This window comes from Lampetra fluviatilis, chromosome 50 (genome assembly GCF_964198595.1).
Source record: "Lampetra fluviatilis chromosome 50, kcLamFluv1.1, whole genome shotgun sequence".
NCBI lineage: Eukaryota > Metazoa > Chordata > Hyperoartia > Petromyzontiformes > Petromyzontidae > Lampetra > Lampetra fluviatilis.
In genome coordinates, this window is record NC_136324.1 from 100,630 (window position 1) to 119,037 (window position 18,408).

At 45.1% G+C, this 18,408-nt stretch overlaps 2 protein-coding genes across 2 annotated transcripts in view; both read right to left on the reverse strand.

Annotated features, from left to right (window-relative positions):
- Window positions 1-4,096, reverse strand: part of TRAPPC10 (trafficking protein particle complex subunit 10) — a 31,850-nt gene extending 27,754 nt beyond the window's left edge. Inside the window, exons 1-2 of the mRNA XM_078878156.1 lie at window positions 3,936-4,096; window positions 2,155-2,236 (exon numbers count right to left, since the gene is read on the reverse strand). Of these exons, the coding sequence (XP_078734282.1) occupies window positions 2,155-2,236; window positions 3,936-3,993 (140 nt within the window). The 5' untranslated portion in view covers window positions 3,994-4,096. The remainder of the gene's footprint in view (window positions 1-2,154; window positions 2,237-3,935) is intronic.
- A 5,539-nt stretch (window positions 4,097-9,635) lies between these two features.
- The window catches only part of ATM (ATM serine/threonine kinase), a 77,516-nt gene continuing 68,743 nt past the window's right edge, over window positions 9,636-18,408 (reverse strand). The window contains exons 59-64 of the mRNA XM_078878163.1: window positions 17,983-18,139; window positions 16,689-16,775; window positions 15,844-15,958; window positions 14,969-15,032; window positions 13,422-13,582; window positions 9,636-12,489 (exon numbers count right to left, since the gene is read on the reverse strand). Of these exons, the coding sequence (XP_078734289.1) occupies window positions 12,306-12,489; window positions 13,422-13,582; window positions 14,969-15,032; window positions 15,844-15,958; window positions 16,689-16,775; window positions 17,983-18,139 (768 nt within the window). The 3' untranslated portion in view covers window positions 9,636-12,305. The remainder of the gene's footprint in view (window positions 12,490-13,421; window positions 13,583-14,968; window positions 15,033-15,843; window positions 15,959-16,688; window positions 16,776-17,982; window positions 18,140-18,408) is intronic.

The window sequence follows — 18,408 nt, forward strand, 5'->3', positions numbered from 1 at the left end:
CATATCAATGAGTGTACGGCAACGTACTGCTGTTGCAAGTAAGATGACAATGTGGAACGGGCACGCAAAATTGAAAACGGGCACGCAAAATTGAAAATTAGGAGACAGGCACACGAAAATTAAATAACCTAGCAAAATATCGAAATGTGATGTAATACAACACAGAGAGTCGGTTAACACACAATTAACGCATAGCCTGGTTGATTACGTGTTTCAAAATTTGCTAAGTTAGAATTTTAAGTGTGAAAATTCCAAAGAAAGGACACAGGCAGAGAGAACAAATAGTCAGAAAGAAAAAGGATAAGCTTAAAACTTCCCCGTAGAAGTGGTTCAATCTTAATTTAGGAGAATTTTGCGTGCCCGTTTTCAATTTTGCGTGCCCGTTCCACATTGTCATCTTACTTGCAACAGCAGTACGTTGCCGTACACTCATTGATATGCTAATTCTCTCTGCCCCCTCCCTCTCTCCGTCCCCGCCCCCCCTCTCTATATTTAAGGGACCGTCACAGAAACGACCCCTCTCTTTGTGCCGATTTGTGTCCTCTCTCTGTGTGCCGTTGTGATGTCTGTCTGCTTATATGTCTGTCTATAGTTTTCTAGTTAGATTTTTGTTGCTATTTCTTTTATACCTGATGATGATTGCTTGTGTTGCAATCGAAACGTCGTAATATGTTATTTTAATTTATTATTTTATTTTTAGACGTGACTTAACCGAAAAAAAAACAAAGAATAATTCCTGCAGTCACGAAAGCTCCTAAAGTAAGATTGAACCACTTCTACGGGGAAGTTTTAAGCTTATCCTTTTTCTTTCTGACTATTTGTTCTCTCTGCCTGTGTCCTTTCTTTGGAATTTTCACACTTAAAATTCTAACTTAGCAAATTTTGAAACACGTAATCAACCAGGCTATGCGTTAATTGTGTGTTAACCGACTCTCTGTGTTGTATTACATCACATTTCGATATTTTGCTAGGTTATTTAATTTTCGTGTGCCTGTCTCCTAATTTTCAATTTTGCGTGCCCGTTTTCAATTTTGCGTGCCCGTTCCACATTGTCATCTTACTTGCAACAGCAGTACGTTGCCGTACACTCATTGATATGCTAATTCTCTCTGCCCCCTCCCTCTCTCCGTCCCCGCCCCCCCTCTCTATATTTAAGGGACCGTCACAGAAACGACCCCTCTCTTTGTGCCGATTTGTGTCCTCTCTCTGTGTGCCGTTGTGATGTCTGTCTGCTTGTATGTCTGTCTATAGTTTTCTAGTTAGATTTTTGTTGCTATTTCTTTTATACCTGATGATGATTGCTTGTGTTGCAATCGAAACGTCGTAATATGTTATTTTAATTTATTATTTTATTTTTAGACGTGACTTAACCGAAAAAAACCAAAGAATAATTCTCAAAATCTTGCTACAGATGGATATTAATGCTTATAAGGTAATTCATGAAACTTGTAACCAAAAAAAAATAGTACTTATGATGTAGATTCCAAAATAGGCCATGTGTTGCGGGCTTTCTGACATGAGTCGTACCTTCATTAGTAAGAAACGAGACCTGAAAGTGATTTTTTTAAATACAGTACATAGCATCAGTAATAGCCGAGGCACATGTTGATGCTGACAGTGCCGTTCCCCTCATCATCATCTCACAGATCTCCGAGAGCCTCGTGCACGTTCCCTCATGATGGTGTGGATGATGGTGTGGATGATGGTGTTGACGGCGGTGTTGCGAATGGAGATGGTGATGTAATAACCCTCACGCACACCACCATGACCTTCGTGTACGTTCGATTATAGTACGAATGGTGATGGTGCTTGTTGCAATGGTGTTGATCGCGATAGTGTTGATGACATGTCACTGCAGTGACATGCTGTGGTCATGTCCCTGTAGTGATGTAAGAAAAAGTATGTCACAAATTCAAGTTACAGTCTATTATTTCAAACTATACTTCAAACTCGTGTTGAACGACTCAGGACATGCAGCCTAGATACGAAACAATTCATTTTTTTGGTTGCCTATAGATTTTTGGACGAATGTATTTCAGCTGCATTTTTATAAATTATGACGTTCTCGCATTTATGAGCCTTAGCAACCTACTTTTAATGTTTGATGGCTCAGAAATATTGTAAGGTGTGTCAAATGCAGACAGCAACACTTACCGCCTCCATTCAACTGCTTCTTTTGGGAGTTGTTGCACCAGGGTTTGGTAAATAGATGAGAACAGGGATTGGTCTCCACCACCTGCATGCAATGAAAAAAATTGCCCCTGGTATTACACAAAACAGCTGTGTTTACCATAAGCAAGTAATGAATGTTTAGGATGTGTTAAACAAAAACACATATCTGGGTCAAGGGCACCAACAAGTAACAAAACCAAATTCAGATAAAAACCATAGCATGCACTGTCATGCTATATCAATAATAGTGATGCACAATCCTTTGTTAATCTACTGAGGAATCAAGGCTTCCTTCTTCCTTAAGTCGACTTGGTTTTGGGTGTTAACCGCACTGTACCATGCTGGTCAGTGCAGGTTGGTGAATGGGTGTGGTACTCCGTACCGATTCAGACCTACTGGACATCTGTGAAAAGAGCTTCATAGCATATCGGATTTCTCCAGGATAAATATTATGATTCTGAGAGCTCACTCACCACCGTTCTTAGCCGTGTCCAGGAATAAAACTCAGGTCGCTGGGTTCATATGCCAATGCATTAACCACTGCACCACCAATATCTACCTGCATGCTGGATTGTGGGTATCACAGTCATTAGCATACAAAAGTGCCTGCTACACTACTTTAAAATAAAGAAATAAATTTCACTACCTGAATATTGGACTTTTGGTCCAACATCTTACATCGGCATGTGTTAATGCAAGGAAACGGACTTGGTTTTGCATTTCTGTCGTGTATTGAATAGACCCCATGACATTCAGGCCACACAGAAGCATTCTTTAATTTGCCACGGTCTGCTAAGGCTCATAAATGCGAGAACGTCATAATTTATAAAAATGCAGCTGAAAAACATTCGTCCAAAAATCTATAGGCTGACTCACAGGTCTTGTACTGAAGGTGGTGCTGGCAATACTGTACACTGTAGTTGTCAGCATTTAACCTCGTTAGAGCCCAATGACTAAACTCTCTTTTAACGTACAGTATTGAAATACTAAATGTAAACAATTGACCTAAAAGGGCTCTCGCACGTTTAATAAACATACGTTCAATTAGTACAGCACTGTGATATTAAGATGTACAATTGTATTACAATAATGTACACCACGCCAATGACTAAACTACCCGCAATGCGCCCGATCTCGGAAGCTAAGTCGAGTTGAACCTGGATCGTGCTCCCACGTCTATGCTCCCCGCACGTACCAACCCGCACGAACCATCGTGGTGGCACGTTCTGTTGACGTGACAACCCTTACTAGTTGGCTGTGTCGGGTGGTGGCGGGTTTAACGACACACATCTACCTCGACCAGGCAGCGTGGTACAGTAGTACGGTCAAAATACCTCCCAGGGCCATCACGGCGAAGAAGAGGCCCTGACCGAGCAGTGCATTGCCGAAAGGGCTTGGCATGTACAAGATATACCCGCCATATCGATATGCCCGCCATATGAAAACACCAACATGCTAATTAATTGCTCCGAGCCTTCACGCACTGCGTATCGATATTGTCCACGTTCGTATGCCGGGACCTACCACAACTACAGTACACCTCAGCAATGTTTTTTAACATCACAACCGAATGCACCGAAGAACCGCGCACGTAAAATATTGCAGTATTCATGTAATGCGAACAATAACCATTATTATTATTAATAGTTAAACTAACGTGGGATTATAGTTCGGAAGCACTGGGGCCTGGTCCGATTCCAGGAGCAGTCCCAGACCCACACATTGATTCCGACACACGCGCACGCGTTAATATTGTATCTTACACGTCACTATGGGCCTGTTCTCCATCGTGTAGACCACTGGCTTCTCCTCACTCGCCATGGCCACGAAGTTTTGTTGTTTATTTCCGCGTCTTTAATTCGTGACAGAAATAAACATCGGCGCTGATTACTGCCCAGACCGAGACGCCGGGGCCCGTGACGTCACTTCCGACAACACCGCTCGCGAGCGACGGCGATGCCAGATCAGAGGAGAAACCCTCCAGATCAAGGGGGTGAGAGGTGGGGGGGGGTGACAAAAACCTCTAGAACTCCATCATCGTTGTCATCAGCCCAGGCTGGTTTATGTTGAACTTCTTTCGCACCGTACGTAGCCAACCGTGGCTAATCGGAGGTGCGGGGGAAGGACAACAAACTAAACACAAAAACAAGTTCTATAAAGAATGAGTTTGTGAAGCTAGATTATTTAAGAGTGCGTAGCTACAGTGGCTTCCTAATATGGGAAGGAGCGTTCCAGACGGCCGCAGAAGCGCGCCTGAAAGCGCCGCGCGATGCAGTGACCGTCTCTGTTCGATGGCGAGCCATGATCTGTCTACTGCTGGATGAGTGCGTCCCCAAAGCCATCGCCATCCGTCACTGTGCTGTCATGCAACAATAACAATCATTACTCCTGACACGGGGGTCGGGAAACAAAATAACAAGAAACATTTTTTTAGAATTCAGTAAAAAGAATCCCTCAATATGTCCAGAGCCGCCGCGATGTCGGTGGTCCTGGGTGACGAGGCAGCCGTGAAGAGCCACCTGGTGGCTGAGGCCTGCACCTGCAGCTACCGGGAAACGCAGCAGGACAGCTGACAGCCGTACCAATGAGTGACAGCAAATAAAAAATAGTTGGTGTTCGGACTTTTCTAATGATAAGCAAAGAAGGAGTGGTTTTGTGCTTAGCGTCACTGTGGGGGCCGACGCCCTCCACCCCCTTCACCCCCCTCCTCCTCTCGCCGGGCCCCCGCCGATCGGGCGATCGCCCCCCCCACCACAAAAGGTGAACTCACGAGGGGCGCTTTCCCACGCAAGGTGAGCGTTGAACAAAAGAACCGGCGGCGGCATGAATATGCACCCCCCCGGGGTGGATAAGCCTTAATCCGCTGTGCGAACAGAGGCGAATGCCAGCGGGAAAGTAACGGCGGGGATAGGGCGATGGGGCACGCCTCACCGTCAACGCGATTTCTACTGCGTCAACGCGCTGTGTAAAGCGCGCTGTGTAAAGCGCGCTGGGCAGTTGGTAGAGACGGAGACAACGACGAGAAGAATGGTGAAGACGACGAGAAGAATGGCGACGAAGGACTTGAGCAGCACGACAGGGATCCCACTCCAACAACAGCCCCGAGGTCCCCCACAGGGGCCCCTCTTATGACGTCAGCGTGGCCACGCCCCCTTTCTGGAACCTACCAGCGGGATCCTGGTGTGCCCCTTCTGTGGCCTTTCCCCTAGATCCCCCTCTCGCGTATATCCTGGCCTGCTGACGTCAGGACTGCGGTACGCCGCAGATCCCCTTTTCTGCCAGCAGCCAGCGCTATGCCACTACAAATGTGTGATGACTCTCGGACAACACAAACTGTAGAGGGTTTCTTTATTTCTTATTTAGGGTGCTTCACGCAGATAACTTGGTCAGTGATGACACGCAGAGAACTTGACCAGGGATGGCACGCAGAGAACTTGGGCCAGGGATGGCACGCAAGTGGCGACGACACGAAGACGGTCGACCCCGATCCCACGGCAGCCTCGAACCTCGTCTCTCGCCTCCTTTTATCCCCGGCCACGCCCCCTTTCTTGAACTCCTTTGATGGTTCCCCCTGTGTCTCAACTCGCCCTCTGTTAATCTCAATCCCCCCTAATTACTACACGTGACTGCTCGACCATGCACTGTCCCTGCACCCTCTGCACACGCACTGGCTCTACAAATGTAAAAACATTTGTTATTGCACACTCCTATGAGTCCAGTCCATCACGAATGTGCATTGATCACGTATTGAAGTAGGCTCTCTGAAACAACATTGTTTTGAGTATTCTTGGTTCTTTCGGTAAAGTCACGTAGATAGAAAAAATTATAAAAGAAACATGACGTTTCGGTCGCAACACAAGCGTCCGTCATCAGGTGAGAAAATAATTATCTGCTGTTGTGGCTTTATATAGGCACGGGAGGAGGGGAATGGGGTTTGTAGAGTCGTGGCTGCACGCCACAAACCCTCCCCCCTCTCCTCGTGAACTCCTGCAGCCACGACTCTAAAATAAGTATAACCAGTAAAAACAAAGTTTTTCACTAAATCCTTTATATGCGTGGCAGCGAACTTAATATAAAGGATTTAAAGAAATATATTCGCCTGTGGAGGACGCGGGGATCGATCCCACGACCTTTGGCATGGGAAGCGAAGGCGCTACCAACTGCGCTACTCCGCCACGGCCTGTGGAGGGGTTACGCTCTGGGCTCTTATACTGTGACGTTCAGCCAAAGCGATGAATGAGTTCTATTTGAATATACGTAAAATATTTTTTTTTTGCCTAAAAAGTGTAACATTTTGGGAATTTTCTTTCACGAACATTAATTGTCTGTCACAACGAGTCTGTGTGGAAAATGTCAGCTCGATTGGATCACGGGAAGTGGGTTAAAAAACGAGTGGAAAATTTGCACGGTCGCAAGCAAGCAAGCACGCAAGCAAGCAAGCACGCAAGCAAGCACTCAAGCAAGCAAGCAAGCGAACTTAATATAAAAGATTTAAAAAAAAACTCCCCCCCCCTTCCGATGTCAAGGTATTATTGTACACTTCCTGTGCTTTTAGCAGTTAGCCGGTATCTCATACGTGCCAATAGGGGGCGGAAGAGGGGCTGAGCCCCAGTGTTAATGGACCATGGGCCACGGGGCCCAACCGTAACCGAGATGCAGACCTCAGACCCCAGGAGGGGGGCTGGGGGATGACATCACCCCCCAGGTTCTGCGAGAAGGATCGAGAAGGGAGGTGTGGCCGGGGCAGAGCGAGCCACGGCTCTCTATAAAAGCCGGATCTCTGGACGGTCCCGGCAGTCGTCGTCCAGCTGAAGACAGGAAGCCTCCTGAGGACTGGAGAGCCCTGCCAAGGGTCGGCTCCAGCTTGTTTACCAGTGAAGATTCAAGCTTCACTCACGGGAGACCTGTAGATTAACCAGTGAGCGGCGTATTAGATTGGAGAGTAACCTCCATAGCGTATCAGGTGTGACGGTCCGTTACCCCTCTATGTGTTAAGTGTTAATTGTTAATAAAACTGTTGCCTCGGAGAAGTTCCCTTCTAGTCATTAAACCCACGACACCTATATAAAGCCACAACAGCAGATCATTATTTCTCACCTGATGACGGACGCTTGTGTTGCGACCGAAACATCGTGTTTCTTTTATTTATTTTTTCTACCTACGTGACTTTACCGATAGAACCAGAGTATGGATTCCTGCAGTCACGAAAGCTTCAAATCAAGACTAAAAATAATACAATTTAAATAAAAAAATACAAATAAGAAATTGAAAATAATAAAAGCAACACACCACAATAAAAATAAGAAAATGAAAATTGTAAAATAAAATTAAAATAATAAAAGCAAAAAACCCACGACGCTTCGATCGCAACACAAGCGGTCTTCATCAGGCGGAGAGAAAAGAGGGGGCAAGCCTCCAAATGTCGCTGTTTCTGAGGCGCTATGAGGGCTCCAGAGTGAGTGGGCGGGGGACGGGCGCTGCCCAGGCAGCTCGCTCCTGCAGGAGCAAAGCAAAGGGGGAGTTGGGAGGAGGCGAGCTTTGTTTTGCTCCAAGGGTCATGGGCCCTGGGACCTACTACACCCATTTCAAACCTTGAACAGCCTGCTTCAGCAGCTTTACCTTTTTTCTCCTAAATGACGATTGCTTGTGCTGCGATCGAAACGTGATATTTTATTATTTTTTCTATTACGTTACTTTACCGAAAGACCCAATGAATATATTTTCAATTTATTAGAATTTTATTTTACTATTTTTTATTGTGGTTTTTTGCTTTTATTATTTGAATTTTTTTTGTTTGTTTTAGTTTTCTATCTACGTGACTCTCTATAGGCAGTGTGAGTTCAGTGACATCGGTACGTGTAGTGTAATAGCGCCGGCTGGTGACCAGCAGCGGCAACTGCGGTGGACAAACAGGACACACGCCGGTGAGCATCTACACGGCTGTGTGTCGGCAGGGCGGAGGAACCGGGGCAAGGGTCATGGAGGGCCCGATCTGCTGGAAGCCCCTGGAACCTGCTGCTCGTGGGTTCGAGAAGGGAGGCGCAGCCAGGCCGCGCTGGGAGCAGGAAAGGGGACGAAAGCGGCAACTCGGGGCTGCCGGTTTTGGATCGTCTCGTCGTCGCTGCCGTCTTCGCTCGATATTGCGCTGCTGGACAGCCCGTCAGCTGTCTCTGTCAGCGCCGTCGGTGTTAAGACGGCTCGCGTTGTCTCGGCTAGCGACTGTAGAGTGTGCAGGCGAGATTGTGTGTTCAATAAAGGTGCCTCTACAAACCTCGTCTCCGACTCACCGACACAAGTGTATCATCACCTTGTTGCTCTGCTAGCACTCCACGTTGCTCATCATCAGGATTAGTAACATCCATGCTACGTTGATGTTTTTTTCAGGAAACTGTCTCGTGGATTCAATTGAGTAGTTTGAATTGGGGAACTCGTTTCAAAGATCATCTCATTGATGAAACACCTTTCATCACAGTTTTCTCTTTGCATTTTTAAGTTATGTGCATCTTTTCTTGCATTCTCTTTTGCAAACGCTTTCATTTCTTCTCATAAAGCTTTCACTGCAACTTAATCATAGCATTATGTCGCTTCAATATCTTAGCTTTCACTGAGCTCTTTCTTCGAATGGCACAGGTCACAACAAAAATGTAAAAATACCAAAAACGCCAAATCCAGCCACCTGTAAAATAAAAAATTATCAACCAAATGACACAGCGTGTAGTAATTAAAATTCAATAATTTTGATAACATATAAAGCAATACAAGACCATCTAATAGATGAGGCCATCTTATTATACACGACACATTTTAATACACATCTTCAATCGCTCTAGTTACCCAGAGCCCTGTTAGGCTTCATCTTCCGCTGCCCAGTCACTTTAAAGATTAAATGCAATAACTACACTTCGTCCACGAGGCAGTGGAGTTCACGTTTTTAGTAAAAACTAAAATTGCTCCAAAGATCACGTAATATTCATATTTTGTTTGTACGCCATTAGCAGGGCTACATTGTAACAGGGCTGTATGTGTACACGATGAGTAATCATCAGAGGTTGCGATTGTCACGGAGGTCAAGGAGATCGTGAATTTGAAGAATCTCATCTTGGAAATAATGGCGGAGGGGTATAGATCAACCTCAATGCAACCAGGTGCCCCCATATAGTGGTTCTAACCATGGCTTTTGGTGTGGCCTTTGCCCCATTTCATTATCTTACCTTTAAGTGAATTTGTAGTTGTTTCTGCACACCACGACTATGATTCTTTCCTATAAATAACAGTACCATGCCAAAATCGTAGCCTTAACCATACCCCAAGACATCTCCGGTTAAGTCAGGTTAAAATAGGCCCCGGACTGTATGGCGAAAATTACTTGAGTGCTGCAAGGGGGAATTAGAAAGCACTTCCAACAGCTATAAAGAAACTTAAAACAGTGTATTGAGAAGTTATAGAAGAGATGTGTTAAGGGATGTAATATATGGAGCTAGGAGAGAGATGTATTCAAAGTGATAGAAGCGATAACGAGCTTTATTCGTAAGAGATATGTACAGTATGTAGGTGATAAGATATGTCATCATGAGCATGCATATATATTGGGGAGTGGTAGTGTATATCTGAACTGGTCCTGGGCCTCCCCCATGAGTGTGAATTTATAGTTGAACTTGCAAGCATGTGTGTGCCTGTATGTATTTGAGTGTGCCTTAACATCAGCCCCACAAAAACTAAAAACCAAGCACCTGCCTGGATATTGTGTCAAACACTCCACCCCCTCAACTCCCCATTGATGATGCGGCAGGTGTGAAGACAGTGGAGAGGTTTCCACACTTATGGAGTGTGCTTATGACCAGCTCGGTTTGGCAGTGGAGGTCTCATCCGAATCAGTCGAGTGGCATTATCATTTAATTGGCTGTCTAACGCTATGTGAAGCTACCAGGTCTTTCACTCCAGACAGGTTTTCTTGGCCACGAATGTATGTAGATCTTCTTTAACACTGTATGTAGCCAACTGTGATAATCGGAGACGTAGGGGAAGGACAGTAAACTAAACACAGGAAGCAGTTTTAAATTTAGATTCAAAAGTGCATAGCTTACTAATATCGGAATAGCGTTCCAGACGGTCGCAGAAGCGCATCTGAAATCTTGCGATGCAGTGACCATCATGCTTTCCCTTCTCTATTTTTGAGGTGTGGGCACCTCTGCTGGGGCATCTGCGTCTGTTTGAAATATTCAGGCTGTCCTTTCTCCAATCCACCCTGGGTTTAACCAGGCTGGATTGTGTGAGCAGTTTACAAATTATTGAAATATCTGGACACGGTCCCATCGGTGAGTTCTTCAGGCAGGCGAGGCTGCGTTTTCTGGGTTATGTAGCCCGCATGCCCAGCCACAGCATGCCCAAGCAGCTTCTGTTTGGCTGGATATAGGGGGCTAAACGGGAACGGAGCAAGCTGGAAAATAAATTGAGCTGATGGGGTATAAGAGGATGTGGAGTGCACATGCCTATAACTGGTACCAGCAGTGTCAAGATTAGCCTGTGGAGGAGGCTCATATGAATGACGCTAATGGGCAGGACGCTACTGCGCAGTTGGAGGCAGTCGCCCTCCAACAACAGTGGAGGGCGGAGGAGCGATGCTCACGAGTGGAACGCCGAGCAGCTAAAACACAGTAAGTTGGCACAGTAGGGGGCACAGACAATCCATAGCACCTGGGCCTGTCCCGTGACCTCCTGCCAGCAAGCCTTCACCACTGCACGTGGCCTTAAAGTACACATAGCCTGGCACAAGTGCCATGGTGATGTCACTGCCACTTGAATGGCAGCTGTTGTTGTTTTTCACACGTGGATACATAACTGTCTGCCCCATTCTCTCCCCCAGTCAACCTCAATTAAATCTAAGTAGGAATGTAAATATTTATCCCTTTAGTGATTGCAGAAATTGTCATAATTTAGGGTCACAATTCGATCCAGGAATCTTGCATTCTTTAAAAAAAAATGTAATTGTAGTTTTGTTATTCCCATGATCCTGAATTGAATATCCTCTCCACCAATTGCCTAGTTCTGGGTATATATCAGCTCATGAAGGGTGGTAAAATTCAGATCGACGATGACTAAGATTTGCTTGTTGGAGTCGAATAGTCTCGTGTACTTAATAAAAGGCTGGTTTGCTAAAAACATTGTCAACATGAGTATTCATGTTTCTGGCCACATTGTAAAAAACATTTCAATTATAATCTCAAGCAGTGTCATATAAACAAAAGCTATATTTCACATCCAGAGAGTCTTACAAGTATAACTTACGTGCAATTCATCATAAAAGACAAGAATGATGTGAATATTAAAGTACAGTGATAACATATACAATAATAAAGGCATAGTTATAAGGCTCCTTGAAATTGATTTCATTATTAGGAGGGAAGAACGTGAGCAAACTTTTGTTTTTTGTTCAGGCGAAGGTGCTCACCAAGATACATTCACGCGAATCCATCATCCAGTGAGCTGCTGGGCAGCTTTTGCCAATTTCAAGTGGAAAATTTCCAAATAAACAGACATTTTCGGTTAAACTTTGGAGTAAACCACCTGAGTGCCAATACATGTCAAAGAAGTCTTCACACTCAAATAAGCATTGGGGAATGGTTGTTTCCCTTAAAGGTCTCGAGGTAATGTAGGACATTCCAAACTCCTACGACAAAGACCAGATTATTCACGATACAGCCATTGCTGACTTCTCATTAAGTGGGACAAATTCTATATGAAATAGAGGGATGAAGAACTAAGTTAACCCCTGGCTGGAAGTTGATCTCATGACCCTCTGGGAGCTGAGTGGTTTGGCACACCTCAATGAGCTCCATTGCTACAATGTCAACATCAACTTTCAATATCTGCTCTGACACTATTCTACCATTTGCCTATATGTATTCTATGTCTTCTCCTTTGTTAGCAGTTACAATAGCAAAACACAACTTTAAATTGTTGCTGTGGTAGCACGCTGCTGTTTACCAAAGTCCAGGTCACGATGTCCTCATGGCCAATGACGATGATGCCAGCACACCATGCCAATGCTTCCTTCCTTTCACCAGATGCCACTTAAATGGGGGGTGGGGGAGTAAGCGAGATGCTCTACTGTGGGACTTTTGGTGGAAGAAGCCTTAAACCCAGGGCTGCCATCCTGGGAAGAGTCGGCTGAGGTTGTTGGGGTCGGTGGCTTGCTGAATGAGAAGGTTGACCTGGCCCGGGACGCTGAGCACCGAGCCCTCCTCCACGCCCTTCAGCTTCTGCTGCAGCCGCATGAGCACGCGCTCTGCCATCTTGTTGAGGCTCTGCGGGTCCATCCTGCACGCGGCCACGGTCAGAGACACAACATCAACACGGCCCAAGACCCAACAACAATTCTAGATTTGAAGCTTTCGGGACTGCAAGGAATCATCTTCTTAGGTTTTTTCGGTAAAGTCACGTAGAAAGTAAAATAAAATAAAAACAAAAATCACGACGTTTCGGAGGCAACACAAGTCTCCGTCCCACCTGATGACGGAGACTTGTGTTGCCTCCGAAACGTCGTGATTTTTGTTTTTATTTTATTTTACTTTCTACGTGACTTTACCGAAAAAACCTAAGAAGATGACCCAACAACAACATGGTTTGAGACAACAACACCATCACCAGTCCGAGATGCAATAACAATACCGTCTGAGACACAATAAAAATAGAGCAGCGTTGCAACAGCAGCAATGGACGTGGCAACAGCAGTGTGCAACCATAACAACAATGAACAAAAGTGCATTACCCACTTGGATATGGATAAAAAAACATGAACACTGACAAAAGTGGACCAAAAACTGAAAAGTGCACAAGTAAGCATGGAGAGACGCATGCTGTGATTACTCTGAGATAGAACTAAGAGTATGAAACTCAGGGTACAAATGTAAATCAGATACATCATACTGTGAAAGGAAGTGGGCTTCGACAGATCATATCACGAGAAGGAATGATGGCCGATGGACGAGATTGGTAGCATAAAGGCAGCAAAAGAAAAAATAAACCCAAGCGAATAACCAGCACAGCGATGAGCTTGGTTTACGTGCAGGCATGAGACAGGAAAGGCTTCCATCCAGCTGTATACAGGCCAGAGCTGATGGCAATTCGTTTTTAGGGGGTTCATTGTCCTCTCAGAGTCCCCTGCTGAAGCCGTCTGGTCACCTGGAGACCTGAGCATCTCATCGGAGCAATGGAGCTGCCTTGGTCTGAGCCACGTGCTCTCTCCTCACCCGTTTCGTTCCTGGTGCACGGCCCTCCCAGATGCAGGCGCTCTCCCCAGCGTGGGGCCCATGGTGGAGGTGCCCTCAGTCTCGTCCTCGGCTCGTGTCTGCAGCGTCAGCGCTTTCAGGGGGTTCATCGTCCAGTCAAACAGTGGATCGAACAGCAGCACCTGCCAAGAAAGATTTGGGGGGTTGATTGTTTAGGATCAAAGAAGCACATGAACATATATTATATAACAGTAATGACCTATTTGCCCAGGAAATCAACAATGCGGTCAAATGATAATTGTTTTTTTACCCTTTTATCTGGCAACAATAAAAGGGTAAATAAAAGGGTAAAAAACCAATTATCATATTTTGATACTGGCAAATGAGGTTCCAATGGTGTAAATGCGGTCAAAGACAATTTTTCAGGAGGGTCCTGCATTTAAATGTTTTGCCAACACCAATGTGTTTTTAGGGAAGAAATGGAACATCCAGAGGAAAGTCATACAGGAGGAGACCATATAAACTACACGAAGAAATGCGCCCGAGTCAGAAACTGAACCGAGCTCCTCCTTGTCGTGAGGCACACACAAGTGTTACGACTGTGCAACCCTGTCGCCACTGACATTGCAATGATGTAAACAAAGTGTATCTATCAAGGAGGGCTTCACTGTCAGGCTTTTTTCAGTCCTGTATTAACATGTTAGGTCCATTCCTTTTTCATAAGAGTTTTGCATGGGGGAAGGAATTGGAATACCCAAAAGAATCCACATATATGAGAAGATAAAACTCAAACAGCCATATGGCTTGCTGTACTGCCATCACCTGTTCACCTTAAAGCCCCAGCAGGTTTTGAAGTTTTACATATCTTGTGATCTACCAACCTTTATCTACAAAGCACGAGGTTACAGATATATACCCACCACACTCATCAAACGTTCCCTGTTTATCCAAAATATGCAGTTGGGCAAGATCTGTTAGAGAGAGCCAATCGATGGAGGCACACCACACCTATAGCATGGCCCACACATGCCTGTCTGCCCCTTCACTTAAAAACAGACTGGACTCGTTCACATTTTCATTTGAATCAACCTTTGGGTGGCTCAGGCCAGTGTTAGTCACCAGGCGCCATTGGTGTCATATCAGTGAATAACAATCAAACACAGGCTGCCCGGATCACAGTGCAACAGTGTTTAAGACGTTGATGGTTCCCTCATGCACAAACATAGGCATTGTTTTATGTTTGTGCATTTAAAATAATAATAAAAAAATTTCAATGACAATTGTACACAGACAGTCTTTTGTCACATTCACTGCTGGATGGCAGTCTCTCTCTCGATGCCACGCCGGTCACTGATTGGACAACACTTTACACGATGCCGATCAGTGCTGATTGGTGGAGATGGGAAGCACAGATGTGGGTGCACAGAGGTATCGTACAGCAGTGGATTTTGGTGCACTGACTTCTGACAACAATGTAGCCTCGTATTAAAACATTACTTGAACTAAAAACCAAAACAACAACAATATATGTTAAATAATGTAGTATATAAGTGCGAATGGGAACAGACCTCAACAATGGTTAGTAGGGCCTCCTGAGAATTCCTCATGACCTCCATTGTCTTCTCACAGCACCTGCACACAGGGATCGGTGTTAGTGCTCTCTTTGACGATTCTCCAATTCCATCACTACGACCACCATGACTACCACCACAACCACCATCACAACTACCACGACCATCACCAGCACCACCAATACCAGCACTCGTACCAGAAACAGCTTTAACATCACCACTACCACCACGCCAACTCTTACATTAAAAATAATACATGAAGATGTTGATGCTGGTGATGTATCAATGTATGTTGAACTTATTTCACACCGTACATAGCCAACCATCTTAAATCAGAGGTGCGGGGAAGAACAACAAACTATACTCTAAAGGGTATGGATTCCTGCAGTCACGAAAGCTTCAAATCAAGATTGAACAACAAACCAAACACAAAAAGCAGTTATAAAGAAAAGATCTTAACTTAAAGCTTTCGTGACTGCAGGAATTCATATTCTTTTGGTCTTTCGGTAAATGTCACGTTGATAGGTTCAAAGAAAATAGCAACAAAAAAAACTTTTGATTACAATAAAAGCGATTGAAACTTCGTAGTTTTTTGTTATTTTTTTGTTATTTTATTTGAACCTATCTACGTGACTTTACCGAAAGACCCAAAGAATTTTAAGAAAATAGTTTTCAAAAACTGATAAATGGCAAAACAAAAAAATATTACAATGATAATATTGATAAAAATGCTTCGGCAATGATGACAGCACTGTTTATAATGGAAACCAAGGTGATGACGACAATGACCACTAAGATGATGACAATGACGGCAACGATGATCAACGCGAACGCAATCACGATGACATGAGCGCAACGAAGGGAAGCGTTGCCTGCGGAAGACGCCCTCCACGCCCGTGACGCCCATTCCATCCACGATGTCTCGCGTCAGTCGGAACGGCACAGTCTCGGGAGTCGGTAGTACGCGGCCTTGCTCGAACGCAACACCTGGACGAGCGCGCAGCAACAACATTGTGTCCCAGGGTGGTTCCTCTACTCCCAATTAGAAACACGATGCAACGCGCACTTTCAAGTCAAAGCCAATGTGTGTCCCTTATCAGATGAACCAAGTGGGGCAGAGTCCTTGCCTCCATTGACAACCTTAAGCCAGTTATAAGACAAATAGTAATCCACATTCCTATGCTGCTTGTCAGTCGATTAACAACCACCGTTAACTTTAGACAATCTGGTGACCCACTTTCTTGATCCTGGAGGGTGATGGGCTGAGCCTATCCCAAACTACTATTTTAACCAATGTCCTTCAGATTTTTGGTCAGGATCTCCAACAATGGCAAGTGGCTAGGTTACACAGCTGCTTATAGAACTTTAAACCACCTGCCTCTATATGAAGTACTCGAACTCTCAAAATATTAAAATATCCCAGGATATGAATCAACAAAGAGTCGGCAATTGATTCCTGCATCGTGGTCCGAATTTGCCAAGTTAGAAACTTACCTGCAAAGTAGTTACATAACTGAGTAAAATAATTAGGAGATTCCTCCGACCGATGTGAACATAGCACTTTTGTGATATTTTTTTCTAAGAACTGCACTAACGCTATGGTATATACTAATTATTTTTATCCCTAATGAATACAATCCGTTGAATCGTCGCACAGTGGGTGAATCGTCGCATCCCGAGCGATCAAGCTGCCGGTGGAGCGAGAGTCGTCGAGTACCCAGGTCGATGTGTACGAGCTCGGCCGAGTTGAGGTCGATGAGGATATTTTGCACGTGGCGGTCGCCCAGCCCCACGATGTAGCCCACTGCACCGACGGGGAGCACACGCGGAGTGGAGGGGGAGGGTTACAGCGAAACGACAATAACAATGTACGGTAACATTCGGATTATCACATCCAATAATGCTGATGCCAGCGTACTCCTCACCATCACTTTCTTTCTTCTGCTAGATCATTGACACTTAACATCCACTGTGTGTTCTTACATCGTCCCAGTTTCTGGTTTTAGGTCTTCCCCTTCGTGTAGAGTCGACATCCTTCAAGGACCATTCCTACAGTCTCTTCAAGACCACCCGGCTCTCGGTCTGCCGCTTGGGTGCCGACTTCTGGATGCCCCTCCAAGTGCCTGTCTTGGTACCCTGCCCACTTCCACCCTGCACGTGTCCCTCACATCGCAACCTCCTATGCCTGTTCACATCTACTTTGGTGCCTTTCTTCAACCTATTCGGTGATGTGAATCCAATGCAGAACGTAGAAGAACCAGTGGAATTACATTTATCCCAGTGTGGCTAACACGTGCTGTGGATTAACCGTGCTAGGTAGCTGTGTGTATAATTTATAACAATAAAAACTTTCCCTAATGCACGGAATTAAACCAATTCTTATATTGCGAGATAGATTAGGAACTCGTTAGACAAGAATACAAGACTCATCCGGGCTGAAAACTAACAAGAGTCATAATACTGCAGTAACATGATTTCCAGACGGCAAAAGGCACGATTGTGATCAAAATATCAGTCCTCTCATCATGCTTTGCATGTAACGTGAAATCACTATACTATGTGTGGAATGCACAAAGCCTCGTTTGAAACCACCAACTAAAAAAAAAGAGGAAACACTTATTATAAATGCATCTCTTTTGAATTGATAGTGTATAGGTCCCTTTATCCAAACCAACATCATACCTTTTAATGCCATAAAAATATTATTCATCTGATGTAAATGAAACTGACATGTTGAATTCGTAGAACTGGAAGATGCCATATTAAGTAAAAAAAGTAAATTAAATTTGATGGGTTTGTTTCAGTCATTGATGACTGGACTGAGACCATCAACTTGAGAACCTGGTTTAATCATGGGCGGTGGTCCAGATTCGAACTTGGGGTCTCAGCAGAGATAGCCGAGTGCTCTGACCCCTGAGCCACCCGGCTCCACCTACTAAAAGTTACATTTCTAAGAGTATCCCAAAGTAGAAGATAACTAAAAAACACCGAGATACCAACGGGGGACTGACCGATGGAGGAGGTGGCGACGCTGCGCGTGTAGGAGAGGCGTCGCTCAAACCACACGGCCGGGTCCAGGAAGCGTTCCCAGAAGAAGTGGCGGAAAACAGGCCGGAAGTGGTGGCACAACTCCTGGTAAGCGAGGAACAAGTCCCCGTTCCTACGGTCCTGCGCCGCAACATGTGGACAGCGCGGCACACCCATCCACCCATCCATCAAGGTCGGCTATCGTTACATGGCCATGGGGTTGAGCTGCCATTAGGGGCTCCTCTCAGCTGAAAACCTGAGCTCTGAGATGTTTCTTGCATTATGGGCACAACATAAATACAAGTTGTTGTTGTCCTTGTTCTTAAGGTTGGCTTTACGACCGATACCTGGCAAAAAACTTAGGGCTTAGTTTGTACAAAGAAGATACGGTAATGGGCTTCAGGCTTAAT